The sequence below is a fragment of the Lasioglossum baleicum genome, chromosome 13 (assembly GCF_051020765.1).
Source record: "Lasioglossum baleicum chromosome 13, iyLasBale1, whole genome shotgun sequence".
Lineage (NCBI taxonomy): Eukaryota > Metazoa > Arthropoda > Insecta > Hymenoptera > Halictidae > Lasioglossum > Lasioglossum baleicum.
In genome coordinates this window covers 4,054,662-4,071,081 of record NC_134941.1, presented here as the reverse complement: position 1 = coordinate 4,071,081, position 16,420 = coordinate 4,054,662, and the positions used below count along the sequence as shown (strand labels likewise).

Below are 16,420 nucleotides of genomic sequence, written 5' to 3'. Positions count from 1 at the left end.
AAGAATAGGAAGACTATAAGAATTGAAAAATATGGATTACTTCTAGATTATCGAAAGGATTAATGAGAAAAGAAAATTTTTACTTGGTTCCCGTTTCTTGCAATTGATGCAGACAATTTTTATTTTAAATAAATATTCAAGAAACGTTTCAGACAAATAGACAGAACAGACCCTGTTCTGCTCCTAGTAAGCATACATATGAATAAAACTATCGAATCATAATGTTGACGAGCCTCCGTCGCATAATCTCAGTGTATCAACAATCGAATCGAGCGACCTCGGACGTAGCTCTCGAACGGTTAATATCGTTGCTCTAGCATCAAATAACGAAACCAGCGAATTAATTAAACGATAATTTCCGAACTAGTTAGCGAAGTTCAGCGCAGCCCCAACGTGTTTCGGTTCAAATGCGCTTCGAAAATATATCTATAACTCTGTCGAGATTGAATATCGAGGGTCGGACTCGGCGAACGATAATGTTCGTTGTTGTTGTAGCTGTTGTTCGGGTTGTTGTTGTTGTTACCCGATCCGGTTCCCGGTGGAACGTGTTACAAGATATTTGAAAGTTTGTATTACTCGTTCGACACGACGAGCACAACCCCCGGTTGGGAATCTGTCGGGTTCGAGGGGCCGCCGCCCCGTGTCGAACAATGGAAAACGAAAGCACCGGTCGGAGAATGGAAAAAGCACGACAACCGGGCCAATCGGAGAAACTTTCCGTGGGATAATTGCCGGGACGAAATGTGTGTCGGTGAAACTGTATTCATTTGTTTTAAACTTCGAGTCTCTGATAGCCATATGATTGCAGTTATATTGTTCTCCGGTTATAATTGCGCCTTATCGACCTCGTTACATTCGCGTTGTCATCTCTGCTATATGCTTCAACTGTTATGATTGCGAGACAAGACGAAAGTGGGCAGGCAATGGCGGTTGTTTTGAGTACAAAAGTTTATATTCGACATTAAACCTACCACTACCGGTGAAATGATCGGTCTTACATTTTTAATTTTATAATTCTTGCAATTATGACGTTGCTTACATGGAAATTGATTCGATAAATTTCTTTATCCAAGCACATATTCCAATAAAAATTGTAAAGTACACAGAGCCTTGTCATTGTTATCAGCTAAAGCATTTTAATCGTTTTCAGTGCTCGGTAGTTTTAATGTTACTATAAGGTTTGTCGTTATTTTATGGGTTGGTGGACACAGAGCTGAGAGTGGATTTCTAAGAATTTTATTCTGCTGGTCAGTATCAAAACTGGCAACGTCTCCGGACCATTATCAATAGGCTGCGGAATTTCTGCATTTATGACAAAAATGAGTAGGTGTAATTTAAAATAGCAAAAATATATTACAAAAATTTAAACATACCATTATATTGTTTTCAACCTACTAAACATAATAAGGAAGAAAGTAAATTTCTATTTCACTCCAGTTTTTGTTGCAATTCAGGTAAGAAATTTTTATTTTGCATAAAGATCCGCAGTCTAATTATCAATCAAACAAAACTGAAATATTAATCAAATAGAGCATTGATAATCTTTTTGAAATCAAGAATCAATAGTTCAGAGCTTCGAAATAACAAACATAAAATTGTATCCAGTTTTGTAATATTTTTTTGGATGATCTCGAGTAGCACATTTATAAAGAAAAAATACTATATCATTTTAAATGAATTACCGATAGTATAACATATAACATAATAAATATAGCCAAACTAAATTCGACATGGAAGCATCATAACTAGACTGCAGATTTTTATGCATTCAGTGAAAAATATAAAGAATCTAAGAATATTATTATGTTGTTTTCAACGTAAAAAGTCTGTTAAGGGATGAAATAAATTTTTATTTAACTATGGTTGCCACAGATTTTTGCATAAAGATCCTAATCATGACTAATTAAACAATGGGGATTACAAGCAATTTTTCTTTCCTACATTAACTAATTTAGTTATGCATTAATGGTTGTCTGTAAAATAGTTACGCTTTAGAAACCAGCCATACTTTATTAAAATTCCTCCAGATTTCCGTAGTTTTATGAACTGCATCGAAGATTGCATGCAATTTTAATTTTGTACACGGAATTGCCCGGGGGAACCGTGAATATCCTGCCAATTTACGCTCGCTCTGTAAGTAGTGAAATTGAAGAAAACTAGAAGTATAGCTGGAGAGTTACGGGCACGAACACACCGGAGTTATTCAGCTCCTAAATAATCTAAAGCGATATGCGAAATTACAGCATAGAATTACGTGTCCCTAATGAAAACTGAGTTCAGCTAAGGGGAGGAACATTTAGTCAACATCGTCGGCGCGGAAACTTTCCGGAGAGGCGTCTCTTTAACGAGTGCAAATTGGCGTACACTGGAAAACTGCCAAACGGCCAGGTCGAGGTAATAAGATATTCCAGTCCGGTACCCATCGATTGTTGTAAGAAGCTCCGAGTGTCTTCCGAGTGTAACACTTTCCTGATGACACTCAATTTTCCGGGGAGTTCGTCTCTCGTTGACCTAAACCGCTGTCTCTCGCCAAGAGGTATCCACTTCTGAGGAAGCTTAGCTACTCAATTACCGAAAACCAATGAATCTTTTATCCATCAGAAATTACCAAGCAATGACAAAGGAGATGATTTTTTAAAACGAAGTAGACTGAAAGTGAGTAATGATTCACAAGGGAATGATTGATTTTTAAAATCTGCTAAAAATCCAGGGGAGATCGTGTCTGCTGAAAATTGTTTTATAACGTCTCGCTTGAGAATTTAGAATATCGAAGTAGAAAATTTTTTTAGTATCAATATTTAGCCATTGAACGTAAGTAATACAATACGACACCGTTCACAAATATACTTTTCCCAATTTGAACGAAATTAATGTTTGACATTTATTCTGAAACTAACTTTGTTTTCCCCGTCACACATTTCTGTGGCTCAGTATTTTTTAAAAGCATGTTTTTACCTGTCACAGATGTGACATTTATACGCTTTATTTTACAATGCTTGTGGGTATACAATATGTTTTTTTGTTCCATTCTCTGTGTATATCTACATGTTGCCTGGTTTGCCGACTCTAGAACACGCAACATATAATTGTCCGTGTGAGAAGCAATCCGTGTATAGATCTAATCCGCACAATTCTAAAGATTGAACAAATCACTCCGAATATAGGTCAATCTTTCTATTTATATATATTTCACGATATAATTTGAAGCGGAATACCACTGAGAAGATTCTCGTCGTGACGCATTGGTGATAATGCGAATCAACACGAAACCATATTGATTAATTACACTGTCCAACAAATTTCAACTTTTTTTGTGATTTCAATATACTGTTGGGTCCTTCTTATAGAGTTTTTTGCGCTGATTCCGAATCTGGTTTTAATTTTTTTCCTATACGTCCAGTTTTTGCAAATCATGGCTTTGAAAAAAAAACATATTTTTCAACTTTAAACAAATATTGTGATGTTATTATAAAAGATATTGAATTGTTGTTTACAGCAAACGATTCTGTAGACTTTCCCGAATACAGTGATATCCAATATTAATACATTATGATTGTTTAAACATGTTTAAACAATGATTAAAGACGGAGATGCACCACTTTTGCACCAATTTTTGCGGATATTTTCGAATTTATCTCAAAAAATAAGGGTCCAGCGAAAAATTGAGCTATACCACGCGAAAGAGCAGACTTCTATCTTGAGAAACCCCCCTGTGAAGTTTGCATGGTCGACGTTTTTACCGAATCAGAAAGCAAAATATCTTCGCCCGACATGCGTTGACGCCAGTGGTGCTCTTCCACTAGCGCGGTCGTTCGTCGGGATACGGCGCGGCGCGCTGCGGTGAAACGGCGCGTGGCTATAAGCGCGCAATTATGTCAGCTTACTTAAATGTAATATTTTATTAAATGTTATATTATTGTTATTTATTATTTATTAGTATATTTATTCTGTATAAATTATTTTATGTATTTTTTAATGTTAGTCTCTCGTTTATAGTATATTTAATACAAAAAATACCTTTTGTAACAAAAAAATAATTTATTCACACAGTACACTATTACACCATTTACAATGCTAATATATATGTGTACACTATTCAGATATAATACACTACTAAAATACATATATTATATACACAACAACTAAAATACTATAAATAACTATAAATGTTTTTTATGAAGTTTTATACGTAGCAATGCAGATTTGAAATGTTTGACACGACTGATTTCAACAAACACAAAGCCGAAACTGAACTCTGGCATCAGTTTTCTTAAGAACCAACACGATATTTTGAAATAAATGACGGTCTACGGACAACGGAATACATACAATGTAAGGAAAGTCTGCAATGCGGTGACTGAAAAATTTTATTTTCAGTAATTGTCGTCTTATCTATGTATTGTAATTATAGTGCCAATGAACACTCGAGATTCTTCCGAGTAAAATAAGTCCAAACACAATATAAACGGGACTATTTTTATTGACTTAAATACATAATTAAAATAGTTTGCTCCATATTAAATCGATATAGTGTATTATATCTGAATAGTGTACACATATATATTAGCATTGTAAATAGTGTAATAGTGTAGTGTGTGAATAAATTATTTTTTTGTTACAAAAGGTATTTTTTGTATTAAATATACTATAAACGAGAGTCTAACATTAAAAAATACATAAAATAATTTATACAGAATAAATATACTAATAAATAATAAATAACAATAATATAACATTTAATAAAATATTACATTTAAGTAACCTGACATAATTGCGCGCTTATAGCCACGCGCCGTTTCACCGCAGCGCGCCGCGCCGTATCCCGACGAACGACCGCGCTAGTGGAAGAGCACCACTGGCGTCAACGCATGTCGGGCGAAGATATTTTGCTTTCTGGTTCGGTAAAAACGTCGACCATGCAAACTTCACAGGGGGGTTTCTCAAGATAAAAGTCTGCTCTTTCGCGTGGTATGGTTCAATTTTTCGCTGGACCCTTATTTTTTGAGATAAATTCGAAAATATCCGCAAAAATTGGTGCAAAAGTGGTGCATCTCCGTCTTTAATCATTGTTTAAACATGTTTAAACAATCATAATGTATTAATATTGGATATCACTGTATTCGGGAAAGTCTACAGAATCTTTTGCTGTAAACAACAATTCAATATCTTTTATAATAACATCGCAATATTTGTTTAAAGTTGAAAAATATGTCTTTTTTTAAAACTCCATTTTCTCAAAAACTGGACGTATAGGAAAAAAATTAAAACCAGATTCGGAATCAGCGCAAAAAACTCTATAGGAAGGACCCAACAGTATATTGAAATCAAATTTGGTGTTGGACAGTGTTATTATACATCAGTGTTTTCGCAAACGCGCCACATTCACATAACTTAAAGTAAGCAGCTAGTGTTGTAGCCGGTGGAAAAAGTCGTCAAAACTCTTGAACGAATGGACTTTTTCGCATGCTGATTTCTCATAAACCTTCCCGAAGAAACGCTGCGGCGTCTAATGGCTCAAACCCCAGCTTTCTACGTTCAGCCGTTACGGAGATGACCGATTACAAACAAACGGACATTTACATTTTTATTTATACTATACAGAATAAGAATAGAATAGATAAATAGATGAATAGAGATGAATGGATGAATGGATGAATGGATGAATGGGGATGAATGGATGAATGTATGAATGTATGAATGGATGAATGGATGAATCTATGAATGTATGAATGGATGAATGAATGAATGTATGAATGGATGAATGTATGAATGGGGATGAATGGATGAATGGGATGAATGTATGAATGGGATGAATGTGATGAATGGGATGAATGGATGAATGGATGAATGCGATGAATACATAAATAGACAAATAGATGGATAAACTCCTGTACTGAAAAAAGCCTATATGTACTTGCTTTAAGAAAGCGTTCAGGGCTTCCAAGATCGAAGAGACGGTTTCACGCGAAACTCAATTTGCGTGGGACCGCAGGAACCTGCAGGGTTTGCCGGCAGCTCTAAATATTAAGGGTTCTAATCCCCTGCAATGTATCCGAAATAAATAATAGAATCGCTCCAGAGGTTCGGCTAAGAGTGGCCAGATAGCAGAGGGGTAATTATACGGAAGTATATTCCACGGATGCAACGCTATTTTGAAAGATAATACAAAACGAGTTCTCGAACATGCCTACATTGCATCATTCCCTGGCCTGGATGGTGGCCGAAGTTAACTGCAATCGGTGGCCGGGTAGAATATCCGAGGCTTGGGTAGAACCCCTGTTAACTACATACGAGACGCCCCGGGGCACCGTCCAATTTAAGCTCTGCTCTGCACGCTACCCCGAAATAGGGTTACCGTATTATTATTTGTCGTTTTAACCGGTTACCAGTTCGAATAAGCTAGATAAATTATGGTTCTGATAGGTCCCGTAACCGGAGTGTTGGAAATCATTTTCTCTGCTTGGAATCTATTGGCATCGCTATTTAATGAAATTAATTACAATGATGCATTAAAAATTATACGATTTAATTTAAAAAACATCTACGCGTCCGCATACAACAAAGATATATTTCTTAGACGAATTAATAATACAATTCGGCAATTAAGAACTTTTCTCTAATCACGTGCAATTTCTTGATACGGAAACAATGAATTATCTTTACCCTTTCACAGGCCGCTATATATCATACCGCGGAAGACCCCGAAACCCCGTATTACAGCATTTCATCAATAAATCGTAATTACGGAAAAGCGGCAGCTCATTTTTCAAGCTGTCGTTCGCGAATCGGGACTTGAACTGAAAAACAGATCCACCAATCCGCGCTGGGAGCTTCCACGGAGACAAATCGATCGGCGAAGCCTAAACAATTTGAGCTTCGAAAAAATCCAGCGAGCGGTTGGAAAAAAAGCTGCGTACAACGCCGCGGCTTGGTTGATCCCCTCGTGGAAGAGGGGAGAATAACAGACAGCGAGGTTGAGAAGGGGGGTGGGGCGAGTAAAAAAGGTAGAAAGCACGGAAAAGCTTCGTGCTAAACATTCCGGGGGTACAAAGCGGGCCGGTCCTCTCGCGAGGAGGAAAATACGAAGCGAGCTAGCGAGCGTGGGGCGCGTGCAATTCGTTCCGGATCGAATGGGATTTCTCGTTCCGCTTGGAAAACAAATAAAACTTCCGTCGCACTTGGGCAGCTTCCTAAGACCTCCGCCTTCAGACTCGGTGTTCCTTTCTTATTCCGAGGCTCGGAAGCTCGGAGGTTAGCGACCCGGACTTAATACGTACACTTATCACGCTGCAATGATCCTGTTAGCAACTTTTTCCACCCCTTTCTCGTTCGGCTCCCGAGTCCACCTTCGCGTCACGACCCCTATTCCCGCCGTAAGACAGGCAAGAAAGGAGAGACGGTTAAACGGCTGAGCCTTTATTGGCTTTAGAAGCCACGAGAGTGCTCTTGTGTCCACCGTTCCTCGCCTTGACAGATCAAACTTTGTCGAAGGCAGGTGAGGAAAAAATAAATGGGAGACCAGCTCGAATGAGAACGGGAACCGCTGGAGATTAGCTTGCCGGATGAGTGTTAACTTATTTCGAGGGTCCAGGATTCGAGCGTCCCATCCCCTATTGGTTCAGAACTCGCTTCAAGATCAACCGCGATGGCAATGCGACAAAGCTTCGTATTTAACGAGCAACCCGAGGAACCGAGTGGTTCATTTAATTTTCGGGAATGGCCATGGTTATTTCGGGGGTACCTTTTTCTCCACCGCGGACACTTCAGACAGGTAAACATGATGTAGAGGAGATCCATGTAAATGAAGTCATTGTTCCATTATTCTTGATTAAAAGAGGGTTCTCCAGTGAGTGTACCGTTATTTTAGGGATGATAAGTAGTTTGGTCAAAGGCACCGCTGTAATTAATCATTGGCTTCCTCTTATTTGTGTAAGCAGTATTTTATTTGTTGTTCAACTTCACCAGTGAAGTGATCGTTTTAGTTTGCTGATGAATGAACCGCGTTCGTAATGGTTTATGACAAAACAGTGGCGTTTGTAAAATTAGACACACTGATTTATTCATATATTGCTGATTAGGCGAAACATAGCATAGTGAAAGTATTAGAAGAACGTAAGGGTATAGTGTAGGCACGTTCTTTTCGAATATAACTATTGAAATTATTAACATGAGAAATAACTTTCTATGTAAATTTGTCAAAATTGTCTAAGAAAACATTGATACCCGATTAATACAATTATTTTTCCTTTTAAAAGTATGTGAATAGTTATTTGGACGTCCGGAATTAATAATCGGCAAAATATTGAAGCTACAAAATCGATTCCTAAAAATGTCATTCAACTATAAGGACCCAGCAGCGAAGTCTTTCGGATCGAATATTTCATTGAAAATGAGTGGATGTCGCATAGAAAACCGTCGAGCTTTCAGAGGGATTAATCAAATCGAATCCCGAATTCGGGAATTCGGTCTCAAAGGAACGAGCCCTGTACGTATGTACACCGGTACGGAATAATTACCCGGAGCAATTAAAAAACGCGACGATATTTCAATCGCGATCGGTCGATTCTAATTGTTCCGGTTTTTCTATTAATTTACAATGAACATCACGGAAGCTGGGCGGGCGTAATTGAAATAATTACCGCGCGACCCGGCCGATCTGGTAATTAAGAGACGCATCGGAACGAAGACAAAATCGGGCTCGTTCGGTCCTGAATGACGAGCAGAGAGAAACGGAGAGAGAGAGAGAAAGAGTGGGTTCGGCGAGAGTAGCGGGGAAGGGAGGCAAACAAAACGAAAAATTCTGCTTTAAATTCAAACGGAAGCCGGCGATCGGGGCAAACAAAATTTTCCGTCGACGATTCGATGATTTATTTGCCCTTCTAATGACGCGTGTCGCGCTAATTAATTAACCTCCGTTCGCTCGAGCTCGCGCGCACGCCCGTCTGTCGGTTAAGGATCGAGCGACTCGCGTTTGTCCACCGATAATTGTGTGACAAATTTTAATTAATTCACCTGTAATGATTGTCACGGTACGGTGTAACGGGGTAAGGGACGGGGTAAGGGACGGGGTAAGGGACGGGGTAAGGGACGTGGTGCGCGTCCGCACTCTTCTTATGGTTTTATGCCGGGGTGTTCTTCTCGTGCAGCATCCGGTGGATCGCAACAATGGGAAGCAACGGGATAAAGTTACCGTTGCGACGCGATAATAAGAAAATTGCGGAACTTACCGACATCTTTGGAACCACCCCATGTCCCCAGTTGCGCCTGGCGTGCTAATCGAGACAATGCGTCCACGTAGACACGGGATGCGGCTGCGGCACCTGGAAAATAATTAAACGAAGTGAACGACTGTAACTATCGAACAGCAGGTGCATTACGATTCTATTATTTTTGTTCCCTTTCTCTGCCTCTCTCTCTCTCTCTCTCTCTCTCTCTCTCTCTCTCTCTCTCTCTCTCTCTCTTTCTCTCCCCTTCCGACGCTTTTAACGATAATTCAAGTCCTCTGTTAATTAAAAGGGTCTTAGTTCGCTTGAAAATTATATTGATTCCGGCGGGTAAAAGGATTGGTTTAATTTCTGCGGGGTATGCGTAATGACCGTCAGGTTTTTCGTTTCACTTTTAATTAGACTTTAATGCAAGAGAACGCTGTTAATGTTCGACCGCGAATGCTTACGCAAAGGCATCGGGTTTTAGTCAGAATTTTCATGGAAATTAAAGTTTTTCTCCCTTTTCAGGGAGAACATCGTTGATATGTAGAAGGAAATTATTGTAAGCAAAAGATTACTGGAAAAAATATTACTGGAGCAATAATTGTTAAATGCAGTAGGACCATTTTCATACCAATTGTAAGTCCTAATGAAATTGTAACGAGCGCTCGATATTTTCTTTGTCTTCTGTAACTAATGAATCCTCCATTTTCAGTTTTAATGACATAGTTGGGTAAGGACATACTCGCTGTGTTAAGTAATGAATAGACGGATCTTTATGCAAAATGAAAACTTGCTACCTGAATTGCAACAATCTGGAGTGAAATAAATATCTAATTTCTTGCTGAATATGTTCAATAGATTGAAAAGAATATAGTAGTATATTTAAATTCTTCAAATTATTTTACTGTCAAAAATTAGACCTACCCATTTTTATCATAAATGCATAAAATCCGCAGTCTAGTAATGAATTAAAATAAATTAAAAAATGGAATCAACTGGAACCTAATGATTCTCTATTGAAACAATTTGATCATCTTTGATGCAGTGTGAATAATTATATCGCGTAATTCATATTAACCAAAAAGCATATAATATGAGCTTACTATTCATATAGATATAATTAAATTTCTATTTTGAAGGATCATCAGGTTTATTTTTTTATCCAGGTAAATAACTTATTGATGAAACTTCTAATAACTATGTTGAATATTGTTGCATTGTAACTCTGCCTAATATTATTGTGCCTATAAAACAAAAATACTAAATGGATGATATATTCAACGGGATATTGAATACACAAACTTCATGTATGAATTTCACAATTTATTATCACATTTAACCATTCAATAATCAATTAATTTTACTTTCAGAATACTTTCAGGTTTCAATTTCAGATTACTTTCAGATAGCATTTCTGGTCTCCTCGAGTTCATTAAGGACAATTTATGAAGGGAAATTCAGTCTTCAAGTTATAACTTATAATTTCACATTTTAAAGGAACATATACAGCAGAACCAGAAATAAATTAACCATTTTATGGTGTCCAGAAACAGAAGATAAATATTCATTCAGGGTGGCGTACAACTTTCATGTTCCTTAGATTACAAACAACCCCTAGCAACGAATTTAATTAAATCATTGAGATTTACAGCTGTATAAAGCTCCGCCGTTCATTTACTGCATAACGCAAACAGCTGTATTAAAACGACACCGGGCGCCATAAAAGTTTCTTTCCTCGTGCGAGGATAAAATTTCAGCGCCAGTCAGAAATCATCCTCGCGGTGGCTACGGCACGCCATCGACGCGGCTAAACAAGAAATCACAACAGTAATTGCGGATTACACGAAACTTCGTTAACTTTTACCTTATCCTGGTGTCACCCTTTCGTTCCGCGACGTAATGGAAGGGTCCGGGAAAAACGGCGTCGGTCGAAAGGGGTCGACGAATAAAAACGCTGTTAGAAGTACTCTGGTTATCAATAAAGAACGATCATTTCCCACGAAAGCTCCTCGTTAAAACCTATGGAGCAGAAAAATTGGGACGGTCCGACCGGTTCGCTGAGGAGGGGCACGAGGGGAGAGGCTAGATAAGTGGAAATTGGTGGTGTGCACCCTGTTTCCTACGCCAGAAAATCCCTCATAAATACGGGCGTTGTATAGTTCGTAACTGGCCACCGTGGCGCAAGAGGGACGGCAAAAGGACGAAAAAAAAGGAGGTGAGCTCGGACAAGAGTGGCAGGGTAGAAACGTGCTATATCTCGGAAGAAACGAACTTGTATAAAAGTGTGGGGCTTGTTTTATGGCGAGACCGGCGAGTATCATTCGTCGGTTATCCCCCTCAAGAATAGCATTGCTCGTCCCGGACAGAAGTGGACACTTCCGATTTAATTGTAGCAAAAGGAACCAGAGGCACACTGATCTTCTCAACAAATCTATGTCAGCTCTGTGAAAATTCTGTCGACCGGAAATTGTAGACTCTCCGGTGAACTTCTCGAGTTTCAAAGTTATTTAATCAGCGTGCATGTCAGGCCCGAGTGTGCCCGCGCTGAGCGAAATAACTTTTGAGAGGTTTATTTTAAGCACTTCGAGGAGGTGTCCCGACGGGCTATTTTGCAAAGTTCCTACGATTTTGTGGCAATTTAAGTGGGAATCTTCGAGTCTGGTCAGAGATCAAGAAACTTGACCAATCGTGGTGATTAAGCAAAGTCATTGCTAGACTGTGGATTTTATGCATTTATGACGAATGCGAGTCGGTGAGATTTAAAATAGTCGAAAGATTAAAAGAATTTAAGGATGTTCATATGTTATCTTCGGCTGTTAAACTTATTGAAGGAAGAAGACATTTCTACTGGGCTTCGACTCGTGCAATTCAAGCAGACAATTTTTTATTATTTGCACATGACATATGAGGTATGTTACCGCATCTAGTTAATTAAGCACATCGATCACAAACAAGCAGTTGCAGATAACGGTGTAAAATTGAACAATGAATAAAAATTAACAATTGAAAAAGACTTTTGAATATGCTTAACAGTTGAAAGAAATAAAGGATAAGTAAACTTTCTCATTTTACGTTAAAAATTGAAAGTCTTCTATTTAGAGAAATTAAATATAAATCTTTGTCTCCTGAAACAATTAGGTACTTCGTATTTTACTGGTTTCAAATGAAGATAAGTAATGTTTCTGTTTCGAAAATCCGAGATAGAAGTATTTCTTTTGAAATTTTGTGAGGATAGGAAAACTCGTCCTTTAATTTGTAGAATGTCTGCGCGACTGTCTCGGAAGACTTTCTTATAGAATGAAGGGGCGAATGAAGGGGCAAACGAAGGACGTGGAGGCTGATCCTGTCTACCCATTAGGTCCTCCTCGAAGAAAATCGACCACCCTACCCATTCATGCCTGTTCAGACAAAAGCAGGGCATTAGAGAAGAACCACCGGCGAATACCAATGCGTTAAGCAACCGAAAAGCTTCGATATTAAGTCGCACCCTCTCCTTTAATCCGCACTGTTTTTCTTGAAGTACCGCACTTATTGTGTACGCACCTCGAATAGGAAGCGCAAGCTTGTCAAAGCACTTCAATGCTTCCGCCCCTCCCCCTTTCTATTTCCATTGTAAACGTTATTCTATTAGGAAAGCCAATTAAGTGGCAATTCTGCTAGTAGGAAGACCTGTTCTATTACAAGACGAGGAGTTTCCTAAGTAGGGGACACATAAGATCTTTTAAAAGATATAAAATTATACGTTTCTTGGCGTTAAATCGCATAAAGAATCCTAAATTAAAATAAATAAACATTCTCATACCTCAGATTCCACACACAATTTTGTTTTACTTAATGGATTGTACTAAAAATTTTTTTGCAAGTTCGGTGAAAAAATTATGTTGATCATATACGACCGACGTAGCACTCAAAGAGTTGAATAAACGAAATAATCGGAAGAAACATAATTAATATGACGTATATATTTACGCTTGTAAATAAATTTTTCTGACATGTTTTTTCATGATAAGCATTTCTCAAAAAAAGGATTTAAAACAAAATTTTTTATACAGTTTGGTAGACACAATAATATCATCCAGATTACGTTTCAACCCTTTTTAAATGTCGTTTGTTGTTCTCAACATATTTCACGAAAATATTGAATGTTTTTCAAGGGATGATTTCACCCCTTCAATGTTAGTAGTAGCACAAAAAAGAGGATTCTGTTAGGCGTAACTTACTCCATTCGTGTGTGCAGTTTCATAATTTTTTGAATTTACGGGTGGTGCGATAACTTCCCTTCTCTCTTACTCGTCGAATCTTTTAGAGTGCATGGGCTATAAAATAGTTGCTACATTTATTTTAAGGAAAATTCTGTGTCGCAACCAGGGACCAAAAATAACAATTATTCTAAAATTTTTTACGATATAAAAATCATTAATAAAAAGTTGATTATTATTGAAATTTAAAATAATGTACACAAAATATAAAGAAAAAAATTCGAAGAACAAAATGATTAAAAAGCATCGATTTTTATACTTTTTGGTTACAAAGAACAGTTATTAGTGTCCAAAAAATTGGATCCTTCTCTATCGAAATAAATTCCTCTCATTGATAACTGTTATAAGTGACCGAAATGAATTTCTCTCAACAATAACTTTTACCAACAAGAGAAAAAAATTTCGGTTACTTATAATCCTTATTTTTAACCAATCTAATTTTAGTCGATGAAATACTTGTTATTTTATGACTTTTTTTCTTTTTGGATGGTTAAAACTACGCTAGATTCGCAGAGCGGGGTGCAATCATTCAACACTAATTTTTGCGACAAAATCACCAGGGCAGCAGTTAATTACATGGGCTTTAATTTCATCGGTAACCTACATCCGTTCGCGAATCCCGTCTATATTACAGAGAAACAGCGTTTATCGCGCCACTTCTTTCCAGCCGCCTGGTGAAGTAGGCTGTGCTAATTAGTCTTGTTGCAGGAATCACAGCCTGCCGGAGTAAAACGCGTGGAAATTCAAACGACCTTGAAGCTTATAACGTCTATTGCAGGCCCGACCTCCATCCTGTTCCTGGTCCTTGTCCGAAAGCGCTTAGGTTGACGGGGTGGCAGCCTCCGGCCGTTGCGGTGTTAATTGTTATTCTCGATCGTTCTCCGTAATTACACCCTACTCTACTGACGAAGGCCTGGCCCGCCTTCGAATGTGCAACACTAAGAGACCCTGCCATGGTTGCAGTTTCCCGTTGCAGTTCGATTCCAACGAACCAGCTCGAAATGTGAAATCAATTATACGATATTGGACCGCCTTGTAAATTCGTGTCGGTTTTTCAACGAATAATTACTCAGAAACATTTGACTTGCACAGTTGCGTTTGATTAACGCTTTGACAGCCGCAGTTTCATTAACTGCGATAGTTTAATGCAACAAAGACAGGGAAATTAATTCACAGATCTTAATCGAATTTTATACGATGTTTATGATGGATAAATAGCCAGAATCAGCATGTTTAAGGACATAGTTCATTATTTCATTAAAAAATTCATGTGTATCATTCCTTGCAAATTATTCTGCTGTGACAGCAGAGTTTGAGTTTTGATTCTAAATGTTTATTGAGTAAAGAGTAAACATACTAAAAATTCTAAATTATGACGCGATCATATCTGCAGTTCTGCATTTTGTATTAGATAATAATGATTTTATGCAATTATGACAACAATGAGTAGTTCGAATACAAAACTGTAAACGCATTGAAAGAATTTGAAAACAAATTAAGAAATTAAACAAATGTCTGTGTACCACGTGACATAGGAGATGAGGCTCATTCAGACAAAGAAAAATAATAAAACACTGTGTTATTAAATGGGTGTACAAATAATTTGAATAATGAGAAAATAAATAAAATCACTATTACAAGTAAATTAAATTTGTAAGTACTTTTAGACAATACGAGATCTTCAAATTCGAATTAAATTGAAACTATTTCCTTGGATATAATTTTTCAAATATTTTTTCAATAATTTACAACAAAAGAACTTGTAAAGAGATGTCTTTAGAAACTATAATCTCATTCCTTTGTACATTATTTTCAAGATAAGACTACTAAGCAAATCAGATTGTACTTCACCCCAGTTTCTAGTTCAAGGTACAGGAAGAAAATAATGATGTAAAGAATATGAATATAAAAATCAAATTAAGTCGAAACTAGCACCTGACATCATTAAAAATATTGTAACTATGAATGAAAAGCAAGCAATATTATATTTTATTCGAGTTTTTCTCCAGATAAAAATGCGAAATCGCACAAGAAGCATCCGCAGCCTAACCAGAAGAATTCTGTTGCGAGATTCACTTTCAACGAGAGAAAGAGAGAGAGATCCGTTCCTTAAAAGTCGTTTAGGATCTGATCCGGAAGGCTCGAGGTCCCGAACGGTCTGGGGAAAGAAATTTTCCGTGACAGCCGACCCCTCCTCGGAAATGAAGCGGAAGAGAGACGCATGTAATCAAGCGGATGTCGACGCGGAATTTGGTGGAGGGTTCCCGATACCGGAGGTACCGAATATGACGCAAGGGAGCAGATTTTCAGAGTATTAGCGACCCTTCCTGGAATCACCGGCTGCTCCACACGTCTTTTATCACGCAGCCTGCACGGGGATTCCGACTTTGCGCGAGGTCGTCGCGTGAATGCTTCAAACCGGAATGGGGTTCCGCGACCTTTCTTCTTTCTACGACTCCCTCCCGCAGCACCCCTCCCTTTAAATCGCGTGTTCTGCTTCCCCCCTTGACACGATCCTGAAGTGAAAACGCGTGTCCGGATACTGGGCTGATTAGATCTCTTAATTGTTGCTATAGGGTTGCTACCAAACAATGGCCGGTTCTTCCACTTTGTGTTCCCCACACAATTACTCTAATATACAACCCGTGGAAAAAAGTATTCCGTCAAATTTCAATTCGCAAAATTGTCTCAACATCAAACCAAATCTGTACAGATTTATTTACACGTTGGAAGAATTATTTGGTGGATTGCGAAGAGGAAAGTCAATTTTTCCAACTTTTCTCTCTACACGTGTAATGAAACTTTAATCATTAATTTGATAAATGAAATGAATTTGATTATTTATATTTAATCAAAGTATTTTGATGATTTTTAACAATTTTGAAGAAGAAAGAACAAGATAGTCCTTAAGAAAATAGTGAAAAAATTCAAGATAATTGAGTAAAATTATAC

General features: G+C 37.8%; 1 protein-coding gene across 2 annotated transcripts in view; it reads right to left on the bottom strand.

The window, feature by feature from the left end:
• The window catches only part of Irsp53 (Insulin receptor substrate 53 kDa), a 324,468-nt gene that overhangs the window by 121,906 nt on the left and 186,142 nt on the right, over window positions 1-16,420 (bottom strand). For both annotated transcript variants that reach the window (XM_076437170.1, XM_076437171.1), the window contains exon 4: window positions 9,228-9,320. In XM_076437170.1, coding sequence (XP_076293285.1) covers window positions 9,228-9,320 — 93 coding nt within the window. The remainder of the gene's footprint in view (window positions 1-9,227; window positions 9,321-16,420) is intronic.